This window comes from Nomascus leucogenys, chromosome 10 (genome assembly GCF_006542625.1).
Source record: "Nomascus leucogenys isolate Asia chromosome 10, Asia_NLE_v1, whole genome shotgun sequence".
Taxonomy (NCBI): domain Eukaryota; kingdom Metazoa; phylum Chordata; class Mammalia; order Primates; family Hylobatidae; genus Nomascus; species Nomascus leucogenys.
Genome location: NC_044390.1, coordinates 76,381,337 through 76,408,509, shown reverse-complemented (window position 1 = coordinate 76,408,509; position 27,173 = coordinate 76,381,337). Strand labels below are relative to the sequence as shown.

At 52.2% G+C, this 27,173-nt stretch overlaps 1 protein-coding gene across 1 annotated transcript in view; it reads left to right on the top strand.

Annotated features, from left to right (window-relative positions):
* FOXN4 (forkhead box N4) overlaps positions 1 to 26,576 on the top strand; it is a 31,556-nt gene extending 4,980 nt beyond the window's left edge. The window contains exons 3-10 of the mRNA XM_003279647.3: positions 13,849 to 13,994; positions 15,960 to 16,084; positions 16,186 to 16,296; positions 16,613 to 16,740; positions 17,380 to 17,476; positions 18,605 to 18,812; positions 22,768 to 23,160; positions 24,629 to 26,576. Of these exons, the coding sequence (XP_003279695.1) occupies positions 13,849 to 13,994; positions 15,960 to 16,084; positions 16,186 to 16,296; positions 16,613 to 16,740; positions 17,380 to 17,476; positions 18,605 to 18,812; positions 22,768 to 23,160; positions 24,629 to 24,888 (1,468 nt within the window). The 3' untranslated portion in view covers positions 24,889 to 26,576. The remainder of the gene's footprint in view (positions 1 to 13,848; positions 13,995 to 15,959; positions 16,085 to 16,185; positions 16,297 to 16,612; positions 16,741 to 17,379; positions 17,477 to 18,604; positions 18,813 to 22,767; positions 23,161 to 24,628) is intronic.
* The last annotated feature ends 597 nt before the right edge of the window (positions 26,577 to 27,173 follow it).

The following is a 27,173-nucleotide window of genomic DNA, read 5'->3' as shown; positions in this document are numbered from 1 at the left end:
TCCAGGCTGGAGTGCGGTGGCACGATCTCGGCTCACTGCAACTTCCACTTCCTGGGTTCCAGCAATTCTCCTTCCTCAGCCTCCTGAGTAGCTGGGATTACAGACACCCACCACCACACCCAGCTAATTTTTGTATTTTTAGTAGAGATGGGGTTTCACCATGTTGTCCAGGCTGGTCTTCAACACCTGATCTTAAGTGATCCGCCTGCCTCAGCCTCCCAAAGTGCTGGGATTACAGGCGTGCCACTTTTTTATAGTAACAACCATGAGACAGGTACTGACGTTATCCCAATCTACAGATAAGGATACTGAGGCCAAGAGACATGACTTGCTCAAAGGCGCACATTTATGAAGGGGCAGAACTTATTAATCACCCGCCCCCACCTTTTAGAATTTATTCTAGAGGTCAGGTCCAACAAGCTCCTTTTACAGATTGGGAACCTGAGGCCCAGTGAGATGACGGAAGGCAGGCTTCTGGCTTCTTGGACCCTCACCTTCTCCCAGGGCCACGAGGCTCCATGGTCCTCCTTCCAGATCCTCGTGCTGGATGTTCACTTCCCAAAATCTCAGTCCCTGCTCTAAGAAATGAGGCGACCTTGGGGGAAAGCCCTTCCTCTCTCTGGATGGTGGTTCTCTTATCTGTGGACTGCAATGCTGGGCACACGGTAGATAAAAGTTAATACGTATGTACTGGATAGATGGTTGAATGGACAAATATCACGTGAAAATAACACATCCATGGAAACACAGGGAGGCTTCATGCTCAAGGGATGATAAATTTCTCTTGAACCCACACGGCATGTGGGGATAGTTTAACCCGTATCAGGTGGCTTCACCCATCAGTTGTGATCTCCTCAGAAGGGGCTCCATTTCTCAGGGGCAGTAACCATCCCGATGTCTTCCCATTCCTTCACCCTCAGGGTGGAGAGAACAATTCCTCAGGCGACCTTATGGGCAAGGAAGAGAGGTAGCCTCTCTGTGGTCTGACTCTTTCCAGGTCTTGCAGTTTCATCCCTAAAAAACACATGTGTGCATGCACTCACACACACGTGCACATTCTAAGTCCCAAGCCAACACTTGTTCTAGAAAGGAAAGATTCTTTTATCCAAATTCCTAATCAAATCATTTCACACTACACTGACCCTTGGCCAAGTTGGGAATTTCTGAGCTTGCTAAATTGTATTTGATTTTCTTTTTCCTGTACATGGTTACAAAAGATGTGTTAGCTAAATAAACACCTCCATGAAATGCTTAATCCCTTTTTGTGTAATGGTTGGATTGGGAACAAGAACAGCTTTCAGTGATGTAACAGCTTCTTACCAACCACATCTCAAGAAGGCAGGCAAAACCTTGTAATCAGGGCGGAGTTGCCGCCCAGGTAGGGCAGGACATGTCTCTGAATCTCTGGAATGGTGATCTGAGCCCCACCCTGAGGCAATATTTGTCAGGCAGACCCCTCCTAAATGACAACGCAGAGGAGAGAATGAAGTGGGAAGAGAGAAATGTGGTCTGAGCACCTACTGTGTGTCTGGCTTTGTCTTAGAGGTTACCTGGTCTTATCCTCACATCTGCCCCCTGTGGTGAGAATTATTATTATTCCATTTTACTTATGAGGAAACTGCGGCACAGAGAGGTCAAGTGACTTGCCCCAAATCACACAGCTACAAAGCTGTTGAGATGGGATTTGAACTAAACTCAAGATGGATATTCTTTCCTCTGTACAATTCCTGTATCAACCTAAGGAATCCCAAGGTAGGAAATAAAGAGTTAATTGTGGTCTCTGGACTTCAGCTCTGTAGGCAAGGATTCCCACAGAAACCATAATCCATCCATAAATATGTGTGACCCTGTGTGGGCACCTGCCAGGCTCTATGGCAAGTTCATTACATTTCACCTTTACGGCAACAATCACAGGACAGTGGCCATGGGGGTCCAGTTCACATTGGGGGGACAAATATTTGTCAAATGAAAGGCTCAGAGCTGGCTGCTATGGGTCTTGTAATGAGGTGTAAGACACATCCATCTTTGTCCTCTTGGCATTTAGTATCTAGAAGGGAAGAGTGGGTAAGAACAGATGCCTGGGTTACATTAGTGGTTGATCATGAGTGGTCTGTGCTACATGTAGATACTGACAGCGCTAACCATTTCAGGAGAAGGGAAGACTGGGAGATGCTGAACTGGTCTGGGAGGGTTTCCTGGAGGAGGTGTATTTAAGCCGGGCAGGAAATGGATGGAGATTGAAGAATGCAAGATATGTTGGGGCTGGGCTGGGCTGAGGACTCTTCCTCCCTTTCTGACTCTAGCTTTCATACTTGAGAGTATGTAATAGATGCCCACAGGGTGTCGGGTCCTATGCCAGGTGCTAAACAAAATAGAGGGCCTCCTGGGCCTTGCCATCCTATGGCAGAAAGACTGGGAACATGTATAAGTAAATATCTCATTGCAAAAGAAGTATTCTGTGGACACACACAGGAAGAGATAGGGAGGGCCTGGAGGGCCTCTTGTAGGAGAGATCATTTAGGCTGAGAAAGAGCCAGCTATAAATGAGTGCATGGAACAGCATTCCAGGCAGAGGGAACAGTGTGTACAGTGATCTTAAGATGGGTGAGAATTAGAATGTTTGAGGAACTGAGAGATGGACAGATTGCTAGAGCAGAGAGAATGGAAGGAGAGAGGTGGGGAAGGAGATGGCCGAGTGCCAGGTCAAGGTGAGGAGCTTGACTCTCACTCCCTTGGTGGGTTTTAAGGACAATGACAGGTTCCGATGTCCCTTGTAAAAGGTGACTTTGGCTGCTAGGTGTTGAATCCATTCCACAAACAGTTCTCCAGTGCTTACCTGGAGCCAAACACGGCACCTATGGTTTGCCTACCCCGAACTAAGAGGCAGGCTCTGTTCTCACCTCTGTTCCGCACACGAGGATGCTGGGGTTCAAAGGGCATTGAGTTATTTGCCCAAGACTTCCCCATTAAGAGTGGAGCTGGACTGGAATGCAGGTTTCCCTGGTCCCTGTCTTCCTGTTCCCTGCCAGTTTCTTTCCTCCCTCCAGCAACACAACTGATTAAGGACATTGTCCGTTAAAGTGGGTTGCGTTGGTCTCCCAGTCAGCGTAGGATGGAAACCATGGACTCCAGTGGTGTCTTGCCTTGCCCAGAGCCACCACAGGGTCCCCTGACAAGTGACCGTGACACCGTGGGGATACCTGGCAGCTGGATTTTTTTATTTTCTATTTTTATTTTTTTAGAGACAGGGTCTTGCTCTGTCGCCCAGGCTGGAGTGCAGCAGCGTAATCATAACTCACTGCAGCCTCAAACTTGTGGGCTCAAACAATCCTCCTGCCTCAGCCTCCTAAGTAGCTGGGACCACAGGCATGCATCACCATACCTGGCTAATTTTGAAAAAATTTTGTGGAGGCAAGGTGTCAGTATGTTGTCCAGGCTGGTCTTGAACTCCTGGCCTCAAGTGATCCTCCTGCGTCAGCCTCCCAAAGTGCTGGGATTACAAGCATGAGCCATCACGACTGGACACCCCCTGATTTTTTAAATAAATGATATGATGAGGGTTTGCCCTTCCTGCATTTCAACCAAACTGGTAGAGCAGCTGAGTGAAGAGGCTCCAGGCTCTGAGTGCGTCCCTGGTTCAAATCCCAGCTCCTTTGCAGATATGCTATGTGGCTGAGACATGTCACTCATCTCTCTGGGCCTCAGCCGTCCCATCTGTGAAATGAGGATGACAGGTAGCTGCCCCCACAGGCTATCAGGAGACTAGAGAGTTTTGGACCTAGGGGGTTGGCAGGAAGGTGGCATCCCATGCAGGGGTCTCTCCTGTGCATTCTGGCGTCAATCGGAAAGTTACCTCCTCGGATGCAGAGAGTTGCTTCTGCCTGTCAGAACACTGCCTGGCAAGTGAGAGTTCAAGAAACGCTGTGGAATAAAGCAGACACTTTCCGAGTGCAGGACACCCTGCTGTTGGCTGTCTTCACAGGGCCCACTTCTCCATACTCTTCAGGAGATGTTTACTATAATGGGACCACCACCACTGGGGTGAGCGGCCCGCCTGTGTGCCTTCATCCAATCCTCACCATACCTTGTGAGATGGATGAGCATTAGCACTCCATTTTACAGATGTGCAAACTGAGGCTCAGAGAGGCAGACAGCTGCAGACAATTCTCACAGCTGCTAAGTGGCCAGACCTAGGCCTGGCTGACCCCAAAGCCTACCTGGGTGACCATTCCACTGCACTGCCACAGAGAGAGCAAAGGGGGACCCGCGTCTGGGCTGCCCAGCTGGGATGGGCTTAGGATGTGGCATTGCAGAACTCAGAGCCTTCTGAGCAAAACTCAGAAGGGCACACAGGTAACAGCCGTGAAGTACTAAGCACATAGTAGGTACTTGGGAAATGGATTACACCAATGATAGAGTGTTATTCTGACATTGATGTTGCCAGGGTGCCACCTCAATCCTTTCCCGGATCTGTCTCAGACCTTGAATGCTCCACGTGCTCCGTCCCTTCAAAAGGGGACCCAACCCTTCAGCATGCCCCCACTTCCTGGCAGAGGGGGGATTGCCTAAAAAAAAAAAACATGGCACCCCAGATGGGGAGATCGAGGCCCAAGGAGGGAGGTGCTGAAGCAGCTACCTGGGGCTGCTGAAGCTTGGGGATTTGGCGAGGTCACCTGGCTTGACCTCACCTTTCCTATCTGTTAAAAGGGGTGATGAAGCCTCTAGGGTCTGTGGGCATGTGCATGTGTGTGTTTACATGCACGTGTGTGTTGTGTGTGCATATGTGTGTTGTGTGTGTGCACACATGTGTGCATCCGTGTGTGTAGTGTGCATGCGTGCATGTGTGTGTCTGTGTGCATATGTGTTTTGATAAGGAAAAATATGCACCTGCAAAAGGCCGAGCTTTGAAAAGCAAGAAGCATCCTTGGGGGCGGGGGAAGTTGCTGGTGAACTATTGAATTCAGGGAGAATCTGGAGCACCAGATAGGTCTTTTATGTTCTTTTTGCCCAAAAAGCTCTCTGCTCACTAATGAGGACTCCCTGTGGGTGACAGATCACCCACATAGTTTAAGAAAGACACATTGTCAGGAGTCACCCTGGGGACCCCTGAACTAATAGTTCTGCCTGTCTTTTCAGCAGACCAGATGCCTCATCTGATCTGATGCTTAAATAAATTATTGATGCACTGTTGTCATTTTCTCTTAGGCAACTCCCTTAGGGTAGCTGCTATTATTATTCCCACTGTCTACACAGTGAAACTGAGGCCCAGGGCAGATAAGTCACCAGCCCCAGGTCACACAGCCAGGAGGAGCTCACACCTGTGGCCCTGAGGGACCCTCTACTCTGTTGCTACTGCTTTATAGGTGGGGAAATTGAGGTCTGGAGAGGGAAAGGTGCTTGCCCAAGATGATGGAACTTTGGAAATGCACCCAGGGGGTTCACCTGCAGGTTTCTCCCACAAACGTCGGGGTCTTTGCATCAAAAGGAACCTTAGAAGGGCTGGGCGTGGTGGCTCACACCTGTAATCCCAGCACTTCGGGAGGCCTAGGTGGGCGGATCACCTGAGGTCAGGAATTCGAGAGCAGCCTGGCCAACATGGTGAAACCTTGTCTTTACTAAAAATAGCAAAAATTAGCTGGGCATAGTGGTGGGTGCCTGTAATCCCAACTACTCAGGAGGCTGAGACAGGAGAATCGCTTGAACCCGGGAGGCAGAGGTTGCAGTGAGCCGAGATGGTGCCATTGCACTCAACCTGGGCAAGAAGAGCAAAACTCTATCTCAAAAACAAAAACAAAAAACAAAACGAAGCCAAAAAAAAAAAAAAAGAAAAGAAAAGAAAACCCGAAACAAAAGGAACCGTAGAGGTTGCTTGGGCTCATCTTTCATCCAACAGGGGCCTGGCAGTTCATCCCCTTGGCTACTGCTTGGATAGGTCTGGGACGGGGGGCTCACAACTTTGTGAGTTGCCCTAATGCACAGCTCCTGTTTTTACAGAGCTCTTCCCTGCAACCTCCTTGCTGGTGGTAGGGATGGCGGATGGGGGACTCCTTTTATAATGAAACATACTAAAACTCAAAATTCCATGAAATCATCTCCTTAAATTTCCAGATCTAAATCAAATTTCTAGTTGTTTTAAGGCAATGTAAGAACACCACAGATTTTTTCCATCAAGATAGAAAAGATTGTTTCAGATCACTGCCACCTAGAACTTTCCCCACTGATGGAAACATTTCATATCTGCACTGGCCATGTGTGACCATTCAGCACTTTAAACGTGGCTGGTGGGCCAAGGAACAAAATTTGTACATTTGATATTATTTTAATGAATTTAAGTGTAAATAGCTGCTTGTGGCTGCCTATTGGGGAGACGCTGAGAGGATTTTCTAGATATCATAGAGCAGCAGTCTCAGCCTTTTTGGCACCAGGGATTGGTTTTGTGAAAGAGAATTTTTCCATGGACTGGGTGAAGAAAGGGGGATGGTTTCGGGATGAAACTGTTTCACCTCATATCATCTGACATTAGATTCTTATAAGGAGGCCGGGCACCGTGGCTCATGCCTGTAATCCCAGCACTTTGGGAGGCCAAGGCGGGTGGATCACTTGAGGTCAGGAGTTCAAGGCCAGCCAGGCCAACATGGTGAAACCCCATCTCTACTAAAAATACAAAGACTGAGCTGGGCGTGGTGACACCTGTAATCCCAGTTACTTGGAAGTCCGAGACAGGAGAATCGCTTGAACCCAGGAGGTAGAGGTTGCAGTGAGCCAAGATCATGCCACTGCACTCCAGCCTAGGCGAAAAGAGCAAGCCCCTGTCTCAAGAAAACAAAACAAAACAAAAAGATTCTCATAAGGAGTGGACAACCTAAATCTCTTGCGTGCGCAGTTCACAATAGGGTTTACGCTCCTATGAGAATCTAATGCCACTGCTGATCTGACAGGAGGTGGAGCTCAGGCACCTGCTACTCACCTCCTTCTATGCAGCCCGGTTCCTAACAGGCCACGGACCAGTACTGGTCCTCAGCCTGGAGGTCGTTGACCTCTGTAATAGAGCACGCTTCAGCCAGGGAGAAAAGGACAGGGTTGTTGTGGCCAACCCGGTCTCTGGAGGTGGATGTCCTGGTTCCACCGCTCCCTGGCTGGGTGACCCTAGACAGGCCTGTTTCTCTCTGGCCTCAGTGTTCCCGTCTGGCAGATGGGAAGGCGGTGATGACAACAGTCCCTGCCCGATCAGGCTCTTGCAAGGATGATGTGAGATCCAGTGTGAAAGTGGCTTTAGCTCAGGGCTGGGCGCACACCAGGGACTTGTCCACCCCATGCCACATCCATGAGGGGACAGCTGACCCCAGGGGAGTGTGGGTGGAGCAACCAGAATGCTGGGTCTGTTTGCTCATCTGTGTTCATCTGTGGGTACTTATGGAGCAGGCTTTGTGTGCCTGGCCCTGTGCTGGGCACTGGGAGTTTGGCTCCTCCCGTGGGGGCATGAGGGTCCTTGCTTCAGCATCAGGGTCTCTGGGGGCTGCCTGCACCCAGCAGGGGACTCAACCCCTGTCCTGTCCTGGTCTCCTCCCTGCCAGACCCTTAGGGACCCTCAAGACCTGAAGGTGTAGCCCCTGCCCTCCCTGGGGCCACCAGTTGGGCTCAGAAGAAGGTTGTAGCCAACTAGAGTGCTCCCTGGGGCTCAGAGAAATCGGGAATCCAATGGGGAGACACTGAAAGGTGCAGAAAGGGAGAAGGAAAGGCATCCTTTGTGAGGGAACAGAAGGCGCGGAGACACAGAGGAAGGCACACGGAGAAGGGGGGAAGGACATTTGGCCCCAGCTGGGACCTTTAGTGCAATGGAGGCTTGTCACACACCACACCTGAGTGAGAGCACGGGGGTCACCTGAACAGGTTGGAGGGCGGGATGGGGCCACAGCTCCCCAGCACTGGGTGTGCAGGAACCACCTGAGGCTGGGGGATGCGTTAATTGCAGGTACCCGGCCTCTTCCCCAGAAAGCCTGGCTCAGTGGCTCGGGGCGACCCAGCGGCAGGGCTGGTACCATGCAGGGGACTGTGGGTGAGTGGAGTGGAGACAGGTCCATGGGAGATCGGGGACCCTGGACGCCATGTCAGAGAAGGGGGAAGAGGAGAGGATGGGCACTTATCAGAGCTCTTGTGGGTGCTCTGCCTTCATCATTGTTGCCCCCATTCTACAGTTGAGGAAACTGAGGCTCAGGAAGGTTAGGAAGCAAATCAGATGCCACCAAACCTGAAGGGCAGGGCTGGGACTTCCTTCCAGGGCCCCTCAGTTACAGTGACAGACACAGAAGAAGAGAGAAGGGGAGTCAGAGATGGAGGGAGAGTGGAGGAAGCAGGTGGAAGGAGTTAGGTCTTCTTTTTCTGAGACAGAATCTTGCTCTGTCGCCCAGGCTGGAGTGCAGTGGCGTGATCTTGGCTCACTGCAACCTCCACCTCCCGGGTTCAAGCAATTCTCCTGCCTCAGTCTCCCGAGTAGCTGGGATTACAGGCGCATGCCACCGTGCCCAGCTTTTTGTATTTTTAGTAGAGACAGGGTTTCGCCATGTTGGCCAGGCTGGTCTCAAACTCCTGACCTCAGGTGATCTGCCTGGCTTGGCCTCCCAAAGTGCTGGGATTACAGGCATGAGCCACCGCGCCCGGCCAGAGTTGGGTCTTTGAAGTTGATTCTTCTCAAAGCCCCCTCTGGAGGTGACCCTAGGCAGGCAGGCAGGTGTCAGTGACATGGATGACTCAGGGTTAGCGGGGCTGAATTTTCCTCTCACCCAGGAACTGAAGCGACACACCCAGATGGGGAGCAGAACAGGCCTTGGGAGGAGAGCCCAGGGCAGTGGGGCTAGAATGTGCCTTTTTCTTTGAATTAAAAATGTGCTGTCATTTTCCAGTAGAGGAGAAACTTAGGAGGTTGATTTAGGGTCTCTCTCTGTGTGGCTGTCTCTGTTACACACACACCAGGGAATATTCCCAAACCCTCTAAGATGGCAGGGTGGATCACAAAGCCACTCTGCCTCCACACCAGTTTGCCAGCCTGGGGGGTATGAGGTATTGCGGCTATTACTATTATTATTATCACTCATGCCCATTTTACAGGTGGGAAACTGAGGCTGGCGATTAAGTGCCCTCCCCAGGGCCTATGGTTGAGAAGCCAGAATGGGTGGTTCCAGAACCAAGGAGTCTTTCCTGAGTTACAGCTGCTGTGAGCCCTGTAGTTTACACTGTCTCAAATGAGGCACCAGGAGAGGCGAGGGCACATGGGGACGCCTTTAATGAGGGAACTTCAGGCATTGATGAGGGAGAGGTGTGGAGCGGGCTTCGCATGCCACTGTGGAGAGGGGTGCGTGCTGACCTTTCTGCAGGGGAACAGAGGTCAGTGTGGGCAGGGGGTTGGGGGATGAGACATTCTCATGTAGGCCCTGGTACGTCAGCCCCTGGCCCTTGCTATGCACATAGAAGACATGCCTGAATGCCAGAGAGACCGTAAGAGACAGCAGGAAGTTAGCCAGGCTTCGGAGCCAGTGGACTCCCACCACAGTGTTCCTGGTGCCCGCAGCCACTGCAGGTGTCCAGGGTGCTGGCTGGGGCCACCTGTCAGGTGCACTGAGGTGGACATTCTGACATGGGCAGTGGGCACAAGAGAGGACCAGACCACCTTTGGGATGCCTGGGGTAGTGGGGAAGCAGGGGCCTGGCCATCGACCCCAAGCATGTACAGCAAACCCCCGAGAAGGGAGTTGGGGACTGCACCTGTGCCAAAAGTCAGTCACACAGTGGCTCACCTGATCCTATGACAGCCAGGGAGTGGAGCCCCAGGGACCTGCAGTGACTTGTCCAAGGTCACGCAGCTCAGGGGTTACCAGGACTTGAACTTAGATCTGTCCAGTCAAAGCCTGAGATTTGGCCGTGCCCCCTGTGGGCTGTCCTTCCCCCAGAGCATAGCTGGAAGCTCCAAGGGTGGGGCTTCAGGGTCTGAGCTGGGGCCCCAACTCTGCATTTTAACTGGCTCTCTGGGAGATGCCGGTCGCACAGCCCCAAGTGAGAGCCCGGGACCCAGGGTGGGGCATCTCCCCCAGAAGACGTCTGATCTCCGCCTGTAGTGCCACAGGAACAATCTGAGGGAGGCAGACAGACCCAGGTTTGAGTTCTGACTGCCTCACTTATAAACAAAGGGATTTTGCTTTTACTGGGCTGGTCTCAGCTTCCCTATCTGCGAAGTGGGGCTGCCTACTCTCTGTCCCTGTCCTGGGGCTGTGGCAGGACCTGAGGAGGCAGAAGACAGCTCTGTCAGTTCAAAAGAGCTAGATGTGACCATCACTGTCACACCAACTCTCAGCACTGGTGGCCTGCGGTCAGCCTGTTTCAACCAGCCAAGCAGGCATTTAAAGGGCACCCACTTTGGGAGGCCAAGACAGGTGGATCACAAGGTCAGGAGTTCAACACCAGCCTGACCAACATGGTGAAACCCCATATCTACTAAAAATACAAAAATTAGCCCAGCGTGGTGACTTGTGCCTGTACTCCCAGCTACTCAGGAGACCGAGGCAGGAGAATCGCTTGAGCTCAGGAGGCGGAGGTTGCAGTGAGCTGAGATCATGCCACTACACTCTAGCCTGGGCGACAGAGCGAGACTCCGTCTCAAAAAACAAAGGCATCCACTGTGTGCAAGGACATGGGGCAATATGGGGTTTGGAGCCAACACTCAGTGAGCCAGAAGGCAGGGTGATGGGGCAGAGACCTAGACAGTGCAGGACTCGCTGGTCCTGGCGAAGTGTAGAGAGCAGTCAGGGTGCAGAGTGGGTCCCTGTGCCTGGGGTCTGGGTGGCAAAGGCTTCCCAGAGGAGGTGCTGCTCTCGGTAGCAGGAACCTGCACGGGGAGTCAGGACCCCAGCCCTGGTCCTTTTCCAGACTGTGAGATGGGGAGCAAACCAATCTCTGCTTTCCAGAGGTAAAATAAGAGGTAGGGTCCAGTGATGTCTGCAGGATGTCTGGGGTGAAGAGGCCAGAAGTCAGACTTTGCAGTGAGCCTCCAGGGGTGGGCGTGGGTGCAGGGGAGGGAGCAGAAAGGGCATCATTCCTACAAGGGGAACGGCAAATGCAAAGGTGTGGAGGTGAGCCCTGCCTGGGCCTGCGGGGGGGCTGCAGGAGTGGGGTGCAGGAAGGGGGAGCCAGAGGGGCTCACGAGTAGCAGGAAAGAGAAGAATCAAGAGAGCGCCATTGACTCAGCCCGACTAGATGCTCAGCCATATGCTAAGCCCTTAATACATGATTTCGTGTAATCTTCAGTCTATAGGGAAACAGGCTGACAGCATGGAAGTGACCACTCAGACCTGAGTTTCTTCATCTGTAAAATGGGGCCAGTGTAAAACCCAGGGTCTGGCACACAGGCAGTGCTCATTACATGGGAGTGTTTAGTGGTAGCAGTGGCCGGGGCATGTCGATGTGACCCCCAGACCCCAAAGCTTCAGTGTACTTCCAGCCCCCTGGTGACCTGGTGAATATTAATATGAGCATTAATGTTGGTATTAATATTAATAGCAGCTAAATATTCATATTACATTTACTGTGAGCCACTGTTCCAAGTGCTTTACATGCAATTACATATTTCTTATGACATCCTATGAGATAAGAGCTATTGTTATCCCCATTATACAGATAAGAAACTGAGGCTCAGAGAGGTTGAGCCAGTGGCCCAAGGGCACACAGGCAATTGGAAACTAGGATTAGAATCCAGAGCCCAAATATTTAACCACCACGGGTACTGCCTGTTAGGTTTACCTGCTGCCAGAGATCCTGCCCCACAGTGGCACTTAGGAATCTGGTTTATTCATAGCCCCTCCCCCCGACTACTCAGGGAGCTTCGGAGGGCAGCCACCTTACCAAACCTGCCAGCAGGGATCCATCTCCACTTCTCCTTGTTACCGCAGTGCCAAGCAGAGCAGCCAGGGCAGTGGGGAGTCACAAAAGGTTACTGAACAGGAGCACGGCTTGCACCACCAGGCGCCAGGAGGTTGGCTGGCCAGTGGGTGAGAAAGGGAGGGTGAGGACTGGCCAGCACCCCCAACAGCGGGTGGCATAGGAGGCCCTGCCCCTGCACCTCACCCTGTGGTCTCCCAGGGCCTGAGGGGACAGATGGTATCGCCCAGGCCCGGGGCCGTGGCTGTCACTTGGCCAGATGAGTTACGAGCAGGCTGGAGGGGTGGCAGCCGGGGGGCCGCAGAAACAATTGCACTGAGCCCCTGGGACAATGGGGGCCACGTGCCACAGGGGCAACAGTCGTTTGTCACACAATGGGATGCCGGGGGACAGCAGCCGGGCCAACTGCTGCCGCTGACACGGCCGGCCGCGTTTTCAAATCGTTTCCAGGCTCTGTTTCCCTATGAGGCAGCCAATCGCGGGGGCAGCCAGGCAGTCACCTGATGCCAGCTTCGTGGGCCCCGGGCCCGGCCCTGTGACAACTGAGCAGTGTGGCCATGGCAACGCTAATTGTGGCCCTAAAACACAAGAGGGGAGAGATGGGGAGGAGCAGAGAGAGAGACAGGGAGGAGGAGGGAGAGGGAGAACATGAAGCAGAGCTAGCCAAGCAGATGGAGGGAGGGAAAGGGCTGGGCCTTGCTGGAGCCTCCGAGAGGCGCAGAAAACCAGGGCAGGATGGGTCGGTGTCCCGCCTCTCTCTGCCCCTCAATCTATGAGGCTATTTTTGAAACATGGAGCTTAGAATTTAGACTATGGGCCTCTTGGTGGTGACACAGAAAGCCGCTGGCTGCAGGGGTGGCAGATGTGGTGGGGTCTGGCGTGTGCTCCTGGGCTGGTCTGCACCATCACGACAGGGCCCACATGGTGGTGTAAGACCCGGCGCTCTTGGAGTCGCATGGCAAGCGTGACTTCAGGGCACTGGGGAGTGACGTGGCTATCCCAAATCACTGACCTGTCTGGCACCTCCATGGGTAGCTATCCTACATCCACTACAAGCGATGTTTTGCCCATGAATCTGTTGCGACTGGTGGGCGTGGGTCCTAACTGGAGCCTCCCGGGGCCACCAGGGGTCGAATTGAAGGGCTCAGGCTTCAGGAGGCACTGACTGGGTCTCAGCCCCACCACCTCCTGTTCTGTGTTGCCTTGGGCAGGTGACTCTGTGCTCTGAGCCTCAGTTTTCTCATCTGTACAAGGGGAGTATGGGCCCACCCTACATCTCACAGCAGCTGTGGGGATTGTGCAGGACAGTGCTTGTTGAATGCTGAGTCCAGGGCCTGGCAGGTAGCAGGCACTCAGCTGCCTCAGCACATGGCAGGATCATCCACGCAGACCGTCCCCAAGTTCCATGTTCCTCACAGCTACAGTACAGCAGGAAACTGCCCTGGACATGGAGTCAGGTGACTGATCCTGTCATGGCAGGTGGGACCCTGACCACAGGCCCTGAGTGCTCTGTGCTGTAGTGTCCCATAGTAGGTGAGCTCCAACTGTGCCTCAGTTTCCCCATCTGTAAAATAGGAATAATAACACCTGCCGCGTAGGGTGACTGGGAGTGTAAAAAGGCTTGACTGGTGCCTGGCACTGGTCAAGTCCTCAACAAATATTCGCGTGCATTGTTTGTGTGGTAGGTGCTCAGTAGGATGCGTTAAGTGGGCTAAGGAAGGAATGATGAGGATGAAAGATCTGGCTGCCGAAAGGGATCTGGGACCAGGTTCCCGTGTCCAGTCCTGGGGACGGGCAGGTTGGAGGGCTGGCGTGGCTTGGGGAGATGAGGCACATTAAGTGGGTGCTTCCAGAGGTCAGGATGCACCCCCAGGAGCTGGCCTAAGCTCCCCCTCCCGCCCGAGTTCTCTGTTCCTCTTTGCAGGCTTCTAGCCACCACCAGCGATGACGACCTTCCCGGGGACCTGCAGTCGCTGTCGTGGCTCACGGCGGTGGACGTGCCTCGGCTGCAGCAGATGGCAAGTGGCCGCGTGGACCTAGGTGGCCCCTGCGTGCCACATCCACACCCAGGTAGGCTCAGGGACAAGGTGGGCAGGGAGGAGGGTGATATAGGAGAGGGGTGATTCCCAGCCCTGCCACCCACCCACTGTGCAGCCATGACCCGGTCTCCCACTCTCTCTGGGCCTCTCTTTCTGCATCTGTAAAATGGGACAAATGCTGCCTTCCTTAGAGAGATGTGGTTGATCATTTGCTTAACTGTGTGCCACGCCCTGGGTGAGCTAAGGTTTCTGTGAATACGGTCCTGCTGCCACACTGGTGCATCTTGAACCTCTAGGGCAGTTGGCAAACTATAGCCCATGGGCCAAATGCAGCCTACGACCTGTTTTTGTACAGCCTTTGTGTTAGGAATGGATTTTACATTTTCCAAGGGTTGTAAAAACACAGAGACCATCTGGCTAGCAAAGCCTAAAATATTTGCCATCTGGCCCTTCACAAAAGAAGTTTGCTGCCCCCTGATCGAGAGGATTCCAAGAGATAATATGTGGAAAGTGCTGAGTATAGAGTCTGGCACACAGTAGATGCTCAATAAATGGCAGCTAGTGGCAGTTAGCTGCAATCATAGCAAATGGATAAAATGCTTAGAGACACAGAAAGTATTGAAGAAAAGTGAAACAGTGACAAAACAATAAACAATAGTATATTAAAAGTACCAGTGGTTGAAAAATACTTGTCTAGGATTATTTATTTCACTGGGCAAATTGTTCTTGGGCAAAGCATGTATAGCAGGGGTCAGCAAACTTTGTCAAGGGCCAGGTAGTAAATATTTTAGATTTTGTAGGTCAACTATCTGTCAAAACGATTCAACTTTGCCATCGTAACACAAAACCAGCCACAGCCAATGTGTAAATGAATCAATGCAACTCTGTGCCAATAAAACTTTATTTACAAAAACAGAGTTTGGCTGCCAGTTTGCCATCCCCTGATCTAGAACCCCCAGGGAACAGCTGTGTGATCTCAGCCAAGTGCTTTCTGCCCTGACTGGTTTCCACATTTGCAGCAAAAGTGTAACAGAACTGCCTGCATGGGACATTGTGAGGATTCAGTGCAGAAAGTGCCTTGAATGCAGGACGTGTTTAATAAATGGTGAAATAAGGATACCTCCACTTTCTCCACTGCTGGGTACTTTCTGTGGGCCTGTTACTGTGCCAGGCATTTGGAGCAATGAGTGGTATAAGATGTGGTCCCAGTTCTTAGGGAGCTGATGATCTTGTCAGAGAGAGAAGGACAAGACAAACACATCTAGGGACAGTGGCAGCTAGAACTCAGAGGAGAGCTGAAGGACCCAGAGGGCTTCCTGGAAGAGGTGGCCCTAGGGCAAGACCATCCTGCAGGTCAACTTTGCTTGATTGGAGGTGGCTGCCTAAAATCAGGCTAGTGCAGTAAGAATCTGTGATAGATTAGCAATGTCTGTCACAAGCCCAGCACAAGATGGGGGAAGTGTGTCTGCTATTCTCATCCTATGTGGAGTAACAGGGCTTGGCAAAGGGGAGAGGAGGCACAAAGGTACTTTGGACCGAAACGTAGAGGCACTCGGGAGCCATGGCATGTTTTTGAGGACAAGAAATGAACAGTGAATTGGTGTTTTAGCTTCATGAAGGATAGGAACTAAGGTATTACATAATCATGATTATCATTTATTATTGACTCATGTTTATTGAGATATTATCATATGCCCAGCAGTGTGCTAAGCACTTGATAGACATTATCTCATTTAACCCTCACAGCAAATTTATAGTTAGGGGTATCAGTAGTTCAAGTACAAATGGGAAAACTGAGGCTGACCTAAGGTTATACAGCTGGTAAGAACCTACTTTTCACTACACACCAGGGAAGTGATTTGCCAAGCACCTACTATGTGCCTGGCCCGAGGAAAGGGGCTGGCTCCGTTCTCGGAGACACCTGGGCACTGGGCTGTTCCTGGTGGCAGCCATCATTCCTCCGGCCCGGCAGCGTCTCTGTGCTTCTCTCCTGCAGGTGCCTTGGCTGGGGTGGCCGACCTGCATGTGGGAGCCACTCCAAGTCCCCTTCTCCATGGCCCAGCAGGCATGGCCCCCCGAGGCATGCCAGGTCTGGGCCCCATAACTGGCCACAGAGACAGCGTAAGTGCCACTGCATGGACTGCGGAGGGCGGACAGTACCCTCCAGACTGGGTGTCTACCCCCACCCTGACCCTCTGTCTCTTCCTCTTCCGGCCCAGCAGATGAGCCAGTTCCCGGTGGGGGGCCAGCCCTCATCTGGCCTGCAGGACCCGCCGCATCTGTACTCACCTGCCACCCAACCACAGTTCCCGCTACCCCCGGGTGCCCAGCAGGTACCAAGGGCCCAGGGGAGCCCTGGACTGAGCAGCAGACACCTTGGGCTGGCCGGGGACCCCTCTGAGCCTCAGTTTACTCACCCAGCACATGGGGATAACATTCCCCCCATGCTCATGTCATGGGGTCATTCATTCCATTCCCCCAAAACTCCTGCCCTGAGCGGAGACAAGATTGTTTCCTGGATGGTTGTGAATCCCCACACAAGGCGTTTTGAAACTGGGTTGGGGACAGGGTTACTGTGAGTGACGTATGTTATTTCTCACCTTCTCTCTCTCTCTCTGCCACTTTCTCCCTGCCCCTGCCTGTGGGAAGTGCCCTCCTGTGGGCCTCTATGGCCCCCCATTTGGGGTGCGGCCCCCCTACCCCCAGCCCCACATGGCTGTGCATTCATCTCAGGAACTGCACCCCAAACACTACCCCAAGCCCATCTACTCATACAGGTGAGGTCCAGGGTGGGCCGGGTCAGGGCCAAGGGCGGCTCCGGGAGGAGAGGGATGAGGCTGCCCTCAGGGCATCTCAGACAGCTACTGTGGCAGCCCAGACTTCCAAGAGGGGAGGTTTTGGGGGGTGAGGAACCCCCAGGTGGGAGTTTTCTCAGGAAGGAGCATCACAGCATCCCCGGGGTCAAGAGCCCACTGCAGACCTGAGTCCAGTGCCACAGTTCACTTCCTTCACAAGCCGCGTGGCCTTGGGGAAGTGGGATGACCTCTCTGAGCCTCGATTTTCCCAAATGTAAAAAGTCATCAAAATAATAGTATTGTACACCTCGTGGGAGTTTGGGGCGGGGGAAACAACCTAGGTAAAGTCTAAAGGCTCATAGCCATTAAAATTATGGGGATGCAATAAAGAGGGGAAAGGGTAAGACTTCTCAAGTCAGTACCAATTGTTGTGCCCAGGGTCAAGGAGAAAGGGCAAAGGGTGGGAAAGACATCGGGCCATAAAAAGATATTGAGAGCTCACTGTGTATGAGTGTGTAGGGTCAAGCAGGGCAGGCTTCCTGGCAGAGGAGGCATTGGGCTGTCAGCCTGAGACCCTTTCACGCCTGGCCTGCCCTGCCCTGCCCCACCTCCTGCCCCCAGCTGTCTGATCGCCATGGCCCTGAAGAACAGCAAGACAGGCAGCCTGCCTGTGAGCGAGATCTACAGCTTCATGAAGGAGCACTTCCCCTACTTCAAGGTGAGGGGTCCCAAGCCAGGGTAGAGGTGCTGGAGCTGCCCTGGTCTCTTCCTGGTGCTGCCAGAATCCAGGGCTGGCCCTGGGCCAACCCTCTTCGGTTCCCAGTTATGTCTGTACATCCTGGTGGTTAGGACATGTGCACATACACTCACATAGAAGAAAGAAAGAGAGGGGGGCATTTGAACTGGGCTCTGACAGATGAAGAGGAGTTCACTAGGCCTCCCAAGGAGAAAAGGGCAGAGGCACCAGACTAGTTACTCAGCACAGATTCGGTACAACATAATGATGCAAAACAACAGAATTGGCAAGAGCCTTCACCTCTGAGCCTCAGTATCCTCATCTGTCAGGTGTGGAGAATCATCCCAAGCTGGCAAGGTCAGTGAAGATCCTGCAGATAAAGGGCCTGGCAGCTTCCAGCATAGGGTTGGTCACTAGTAATGTTACCCTTGTTAGCATCAAAGCAAAAAGTGGAGCAGGAAGTTAGAGGGTACACCAAGCTGTGGGGTCCCTGGCCTGGACAGTGTCCTTAGCAAAAATACTGCGGTACAGTGTGTGTGCACACATGCACACATGTGGTGTGAGATGCATTGTGATATCTGCTTATCTAGCATTTCAAAATAATTTGCTGGTGGTGCACGCCTGTAGTCCCAGCTACTTGGGGGGCTGAGGTGGGAAGACTGTTTGATCCCAGGAGGTCGAGGTTGCAGTGAGCCGTGGTCATACCACTGTACTCCAGCCTGGGTGATGGAACAAGACCCTGTCGCAAAAAAAAGTAAATTTGCATTGAATACACTTGACCAGTTATCCATTTATTGGCATCATTCTTCCTCGCTTGCTTCCTGAATGGGAGAGAGAATATGGAAGATTCAGCAGGCCAGGCTGCATCCTCCTATAGTAACAGTTGGCCGGAGCTGAATTGTAGTTCCCCTCTCATCAGGGCATGGCCACACCAGTTGACCTCAGTCCCCAGCACTCTCTCTTGTCTCTCCAACTTGAGGCTGAGTGTCAGGCACTGTCAAATTATTCCTGCCACTGCAGTGTCCTGCCCCTATAGGCCTGAGTAGGAGATCCCCAGGGTAGGGGGAAGGGCTTACAGGGAGGCCTCTGAATGCCCATGTGTCTTCATAGACGGCCCCCGACGGGTGGAAGAACTCGGTACGGCACAACCTGTCTCTGAACAAGTGCTTTGAGAAGGTGGAGAACAAGATGAGCGGCTCCTCCCGCAAGGGCTGCCTGTGGGCTCTGAACCTGGCCCGCATCGACAAGATGGAGGAGGAGATGCACAAGTGGAAGAGGAAGGACCTGGCTGCCATCCACCGGAGCATGGCCAACCCTGGTGAGGGCCAGACAGCCCGCAGCGCGCGCACACACACACACAAATGTACACACACACACACGGAAGAGGAAGGACCTGGTGGACATCCACCAGAGCATGCCCAACCCTGGTGAAGCCCAGATGCACACACGTGCGCACGCGCACACACACAAATACACTCACACGCACACAGAAGAGGAAGGACCTGGCTGCCATCCACCGGAGCATGGCCAAACCCAGTGAGGCCCAGATGCACACACGCACACACACAAATACGCGCACACACACACAAATACGCACACACACACAAATACGCACACACACAAATGCACTCACACACCTGTGCACACAAATGCGCACACACGCAGAAGAGGAAGGACCTGGCCACCATCCACTGGAGCATGGCCAAACCCAGTGAGGCCCAGATGCACACACGCGCACACACACACACACACAAATACACACGCAACACACAAATGCACTCACACACCTGTGCACACAAATGCGCACACACGCAGAAGAGGAAGGACCTGGCCACCATCCACTGGAGCATGGCCAATCCCAGTGAGGCCCAGACAGCCTGCAGCACGCACACACACACAAATGCACACACATACACAAATGCACACGTGCGTGCACACACACACGCAGAAGAGGAAGGACCTGGCCAGCATCCACTGGAGCATGGCCAACCCCGGTGAAGCCCAGACAGCCCACAGCATGTGCACACACACACACAAATGCACACACATACACAAATGCACACGTGCGTGCACACACACACGCAGAAGAGGAAGGACCTGGCCAGCATCCACTGGAGCATGGCCAACCCCGGTGAAGCCCAGACAGCCCACAGCATGTGCACACACACACAAATGCACACACATGCACAAACACACACACACAGAATAGGAAGGACCTGGCCGCCATCCACCAGCGCATGGCCAACCCCGGCGAGGCCCGGATGCACACACACACACACGTGTGCACACACACGCAGAAGAGGAAGGACCTGGCCACCATCCACTGGAGCATGGCTAACCCTGGTGAGGCCCAGACAGCCCGAAGCGTGCACACACACACACAAATGCACACACACACGTACACACATGCAGAAGAGGAAGGACCTGGCCACCAACCACCGGAGCATAGCCAACCCTGGTGAGGCCCAGACAGCCCGAAGCGTGTACACACACACACGCACATGCATGCACACACACGTGTGCACACACAAGTGGAAGAGGAAGGACCTGGCCACCACCACAGCATGGCCAAGAGGCCCAGACAGCCCCTAGTGTGTGCACACACGCACATATGCACGCACACATATGCATGCAAACACACACCACGCGCCCCTCCTCCCAGCCCAGCCCCAGCTCTGCCTATGCCCTACCCAGTCTGCAACACTTCTCAGCCAGGATGATGGGAAGACAGGCGTCTGGCAAACCTCCCTCCCTCCTATGAAATAGGCCACCCCCTCCCCAACCCTATCCAGTGGCAGGAGTAGTAGAGGGGCCTGATCAGAAACAGGAAAAGCTGTTGGATCTCACTCATCATCCATAGTTTCTTGCCCAGAAATGCCAAACTACACAACCATGGGATACACATTGCTTTCCTACCACACTGTCAGAGATGTTTAAAATAACGACACTCAGTGTGGGCTAGGATGTGGAAAGATAGACAGCTTCGTATACAATGGATAGGAATTTAAGCTGTTAAACTTTTTGAGGGAAAGCTAATATATCAAACACCTGCAAATGGTACCCATGGATTGGTCCAATTATTCTACTTCCGACAATGTGTACTGTGAAGAGCAAAGATTTGAGCAGAAGGTTTGTGAACAAAGTTATCCATCACAAAATTATTTCTAAGAGTGAAACACAGAAAGCAGTCCAGACATCTCACAAGAGGGGTTGGTTAAATAAATAGAATGGCATACCATGCAAGTATTAGAGATGAGAAATATTTTAAAATATTTTTGGAATATAAATAAATGTTAGGCCGGGCATAGTGGCTCATGCCCATAATCCCAGCACTTTGGGAGGCCAAGGCAGGTGGATCACCTGAGGTCAGGAGTTCAAGACCAGCCTGGCCAACGTGGTGAAACCCCATCTCTACTAAAAATACAAAAATTAGCCAGGCATGGTGGCAGGTGCCTGTAATCCCAGCTACTTAAGAGGCTGAGGCAGGAGAATCACTTGAACCCAGGAGGCGGAGGTTGCAGTGACCTGAGATCAAGCCACTGTACTCCAGCCCGGGTGACAGAGCAAGACTCCATCTCAAAAAGAAAAAAAAATGTTCTCAAACAATAAGTGAAAAGGGGCAGGTTATAAATCAATATCCACAGCAAGATCACATTTTAAAATACATATATATCCATATTCACTTCCCTCCCAAAAATGTATGTATCTGAGACAGAGCGAGCAAGAGAATGAGAATAAATATGCTTGTGTGTTTGGGAAGAAATACACCAAAATCTTTACTGTGAATGGAGAGACCATTGATAACTTTTATATTTTTCACATATTTCTGTATTTTCCAAAACTTCTATCCTGTTCCTAATTAGAAAAAGGATTGCATCTGTTTTTAAAAAAAAATTAATGGATTTGAGGAGGGGCCATCCAAGGGACACATGCATGCGGACTGTGACGTGGAGGCTAATTCTGCCCCAGCCTTCGGAGTGTGGCCAGAGTCTGTTGGGTATCACCGTGCGGGGTAGGAATGGGACGAGGGGTGTGGCTTGGGGATGAACAACTCAAGGCAGGGAGAAGGGCTATAGCAGGAGCCAATGGTCCCTCAGTTGAGGGTGTATCACATCGCGCCCACCGCACCGAGAGCGCTGGGGTCTGGCTTGAGACCCAGGGCAGTGCTGACACATATTCAGAGTGAAGTCTTGGGCAAGTTATTTTGCCTTCTACATTCTAAGTGCTCTCATTTCTAAAATGGGTACAACCCAAATAGATCTGGGGACCCTACCAGTCTACTCTCAACCCTGCGTTGCACTCAACAAGACATAGCCATTAACCAAAAATAATTTGAGAGTAATTTGTCTTTACTTGTTTATATCCAAGAGTATTAAGGATTTTTAACCCACAGCAACATTTCTTAATGTCTCTCTAGTAGCAGGGAGTGGCTAGGGCCCCTTGCATGTTAATACATTTTGTCCCAGTCTTATGGGATTTGTAATCGCGGCCTTACCTCCTTCTTGCAGGGCTGTTATGAGATTTAAGTGAAGTCCTAGGGTTACAGGGCTGTCCCGTAAGGCACTGTCCCAATGAAAGATGAAAGGGGCTAGTGTTACTATCTGATGACTTTTTTTTTTTTTTAAAGGCAGAGTCTTGCTCTATCACCCAGGCTGGAGTACAGTAGTGCAATCATGTCTTACTGCAGCCTCAACCTCCTGGGCTCAAGTGATCCCCCCACCTCAGCCTCCCAAGTAGCTGGTACTACAGGCACACACCACCACGCCCAGCTAAAAATTTTTATTTTTTGTAGAGATGGTATCTCACTATGTTGTTCAGGCTAATCTTGAACTCCTGGCCTCAAGCTGTCCTCCTGCTTCAGCCTCCTAAAGCACTGGGATTGCATGAGCCCAGCCTTTGATGTCGTCTCTTATTCCTCAAAGATTCTGCACAGTTTGTGATTTTGTTACATCTCCACAACAACCCTTTGCAGAGTGTATGATGTTTTGCTAGATGGGCAGAGATGTTTAAAATAATAAAATATTAACACCCAGCATGGGCTAGGACGCAGAGAAGTATTTAATAGACACCTTCATTTACAATGGGTGGCAATGTTAAGTTGTGAGATGAGATGATGCCTATGTCATTTCATAGGTGAGGAGACAGAGGTTCTGAGTGTCCAAGAGGCTTGCTCAGGTCACACAGGTGGTGACACTGGAATTTAAACCCAGGCCTGGGCTGGGGCCCGGTAACTGCTGGGTGGGTTCTGAGTGACCTCTCCCACTTGCCTGCAGAGGAGTTGGACAAGCTGATCTCCGACCGGCCTGAAAGCTGCCGGCGCCCTGGCAAACCGGGGGAACCAGAGGCCCCCGTGCTGACTCATGCCACCACAGTGGCCATGGCGCATGGCTGCCTGGCTGTCTCCCAGCTCCCACCCCAGCCACTGATGACCCTGTCCCTGCAGTCAGTCCCCCTGCACCACCAGGTCCAGCCCCAGGCACATCTTGCTCCAGACTCTCCAGCACCAGCCCAGACCCCGCCACTGCACGCCCTGCCGGACCTCAGCCCCAGCCCTCTCCCCCACCCCGCCATGGGAAGGGCTCCTGTAGACTTCATCAACATCAGCACCGACATGAACACTGAGGTGGATGCCCTCGACCCAAGCATCATGGACTTCGCTCTGCAGGGTGAGGCCAGAGGAATGGAGTGATGGGAATGGAATGGGGAGGGGAGAGGCCGGGGGGCCAAAGGGAGTGAGGGAGAGGACTGTACAGCCTGCATTTGCCCCACAGTCTTGTCCCCGTAGCAACAACCTTTACAAGTTGAACATCCCTGATCCAGAAATCCAAAATGCTCCAAAATCCGAAAAGTTTTGAGCTCTGACAAGACACTCAAAGGTCATGCTCGTTGGAGCAGTTCAGATTTCAGATGTTTGGTTGGATTAGGGATGTTCAACCTGTTACAGCCAATGACAGCCAACAGGGAATGAGCATTTGCTGTATACCAGGCCAAAGCATTCCATAGGCATCACCTGAGGTCACCACCATTCCACATCCCTGTTCTGCCAAGGAGGAAACTGAGGCAGAGAGAAGTGAAGTCACTCACCCAAGGTCACTTGGCTAGTAAGTGGCAGAGTCTGGAGTTAAACCTCAGTCTGACCCCAAAGTTTTCATCAGTAACTGCTTCAACTCACATGTGCCAGCCCCATGCCAGGCCACACTCTGACCTGCTGCCTTGCCACATGATCGTCTCCAATAAATGGGACGTGATGAATGAACGAACAAGGGAATTTCAGGTTTCAGTGAAGGCTCACACTTCATCCATTCACTAGCACGGGTGCAGCTCTTATGTTCCAGCCAAGGGTGGAGACAGCCTCTGCCCTGAGTTCTGTCTCTAGCGAGGGAAATGGACAAGGTGGCAAGTCAGTTGCAGCTGTGAAGTGGGTATATTTGTACCTCCCTGCCTCTTTCCCCCTGGATTGTGGTGTAGTTCGATGTGCTGAAGAAAGAGAAGCATTGTCTTGTCCCCCTGGTTTTGACCATAATGATACCATGAGCACTGAAGGCTTTTCACAAGTCCTCTTGTTTAACTCTTGCCACAGCCTTAGGAGCTGGGTTCGCTGATCATCTCCATCTTATTCTGAGGTTCTGAGATGGAAGTGACTTTCCCAGAGACATTCAGTGGGAAGGTGAGGGCCCGGGGCTGCGACTCTGGCCCTTCCGTGCTTTTTTTTTTTTTTTTTTGAGATGGAGTCTCACTCTGTCACCCAGGCTGTAGTGCAGTGGCGCAATCTCGGCTCACTGCAACCTCCAACTCCTGGGTTCAAGTGATTCTTGTGCCTCAGCCTCCCAAGTAGCTGGGATTACAGGTGTATGCTACCAGGCCAGGCTAATTTTTGTATTTTTAGTAGAGATGGGGTTTGGACATGTTGGCCAGGCTGGCATCGAACTCCTGGCCTCAAGTGATCCACCCACCTCGGCCTCCCAAAGTGCTGGGATTACAGGTTTGAGCCCCCAGGCCCGGCCCCATGCCCTTTTTCTACAATACATGACTTAGACGCCACACATGGTCTCTGCCTCTTCCCTAAGATGGGGGATTCGAACTCAGGTCGTTTGATGTGAAGCCAGCTCACCCTAATGCTTTTGTCTTTGAAAGGGAACCTGTGGGAGGAGATGAAGGACGAGGGATTCAGCTTGGACACGCTGGGTGCCTTTGGAGACTCCCCGCTTGGCTGTGACCTGGGGGCCTCAGGCCTGACCCCTGCCTCGGGTGGCAGCGACCAGTCCTTCCCAGACTTGCAGGTGACGGGTCTCTACACAGCGTACTCCACTCCGGACAGTGTGGCTGCATCAGGCACCAACTCCTCCTCCCAGTACCTGGGTGCACAGGGGAACAAGCCTATAGCCCTACTTTGAGCTGTCAGCCTCACCTGCCCCGGAACCCCGGCACCCGGCTTGGGCAGAGAACTGACTGGAACAGGATGTTCCCAGAAGGCAGGTCCCTCATTGTCCCCGAAGCCTCTCCTGGACCTGTGGTGAAGTTGCCGGCTGGACAGGGAAGCGGTTCCCCTCAGCAGCCGCTCTCCTTCTCATGCCTCCCCCTGGAGCTTCCGGGGCAGTTTCTGGGGGGCTCTTCCAAGTCAGAAGGACGGAGGAAGGTGGACAAGCAACCCAGCATCCCCCGACTCCTTGACACTCCTCGGAGGCCTGAGCCGAACGCCTGGCCATGTCGAGTGAGACTTCTCCATCCTGGATCCTGGCTGGGTGACCTCAATGACCTGCACCCCATTTTGGGACACCTTGGTGCATTAAGGAAACACCCTGGGGTGAAAGCCCTTGAATTCATCCTCATGGGAAATGGCTGAGCGGATCAAACCTCAGCCGCAGCCTCCAGGGGACAGGCCCAGGGCGGGAAGTGGAGCCAGAGAAGCTTGAGCCTGTCTCCTGGATAGGACAAGCTGAACTCTGAAATGGGAGCCAGTCCAGGTGGCCTTCAGCCCCACCTTTCCGATAGTCTGTTAGAATTTTACTGGAGCAGATTCCTGGGCCATGCCGGGCACCGTGACCGTGTGTAAATTTATTTATATTTATTGTGGCCCATCCACCCAACTTCTGCAAACCCAGCCCGAGGCCTCTGGAATGAGACTCCTTCTCCCTCCCTACCTCCCAGCCATCCTAACTCCTACAGGCCAGAGAATGACATCTCTAACCGGCTCGTAATCCCTTGGCAGCCTGGGGCTACTTTTTAGAACCAGCAAGCACTGTTGATACTGTGAAACATCCTATTTTTTCCATATTGGAGACCAGATATTTTTCTACCTGTTCATGATTCACATCTCTTCTTGCATGTACCTAAGAGGGGCGGTGCCATTGTTTGGGGGTTTGGGGGGCTTTCAAAGGGAAAATGCGATGGGAGAGGGAGGAACTGGAGGGGGGTGCTTTTGTACTGGGATTTAAGACACCCCTGATGGAATGAAAGCCAACTGAACCATGTAAAGCTCAACCACGTGGCGAGTGGTGGACAAAACTTCAATGCATGATATTTATTGGCACTTCCTCACCTCCCTTTGCCCTGCAGCTGTTTTTATGTTTCTTTTTCTCTCCTTGCTAATTACTGACTCCCCAAGTGGCAAGTTCCGCAGATAGCTGGGTTAGAAGAGAGACAGGGGAGTGAGCTAGTCAAATGTGAAAAATGCTCTCCCAGCAAAGTTGAGACAAAACTGGAGAAGCTGCAGCCTCACGCACCATCCCCCTCTTTCCACCAGATGGATGTTGACTCCGTGTCTGGGAGTTCCCGAACCCTAGAGCCAGGATGTTCTGTTTAATCAACAGCTCAGCCAGCTGCTTGGGAGTTTTGGCATTAAGCCCCGCCTTGAAGGGCGAGCTTTAAGTTTTTCCTAGTTCTGGAACTTTCCACTGAGTATCCACCACCCTTAGACACAATCCCAGTGCTACCCGTCTGACCTGCACTGCTCGTCTGCTTTGTGTAACATGACCCCGATAAGATGTTGAAATTGTTATTCACAAAGACACCATGTTCGGGCAACATCAAGACTGTAAGTGTAAAATTGAGCAACTGTCTTCTATCAATAAAGGTTGAATGGCAGCTCTGTGGCTTGTGAGAAGGTCAAAGGGAGATAAGGATAATGACATCACTCACTCATCCCTTACAGGTGAGATCCCATTTATAGATGGGGAAATTGAGGCCCAGAGAGGTGACACCACTCAGACCCAGGCGTTCTGACACCAAGTTCCCATAGCACCAGAAACTGGGGGAAGTTTGTCATGAAGGTTACAATGAGCACGGCCTTCATTTACTTTCCCTGAGACTTGGTGCTTGACAGGCATCATTTCAGGCAGGGATCGTGAACGCCATTTACCATGCAGAAGGCAGAGGCTTGGAGAGGTAGGGTTGGCTGAGTGTGTGTCCTGGAGCTCAGCAGCACAGCTCAGGTGTGGACCTCATGTCGGAAAAGACAAGATGGAAAGAGACGCACGCCTTCCAGCACCTGCTATATGCCAGGCCCTGTACTAGTCACTGCTGTAAATTAGTTCATTTGGTCCTCATAACAGCCCTAGGAAGCATGTCTGATTTGTTACTACACCCATTTCACAGGTGAAGAAACTGAGGCTCAGGGAAATAAAGCAGGTGACTTGCTGTCCAAGATATAACAGGCAAAGGATATATTAATTAGGAGTCT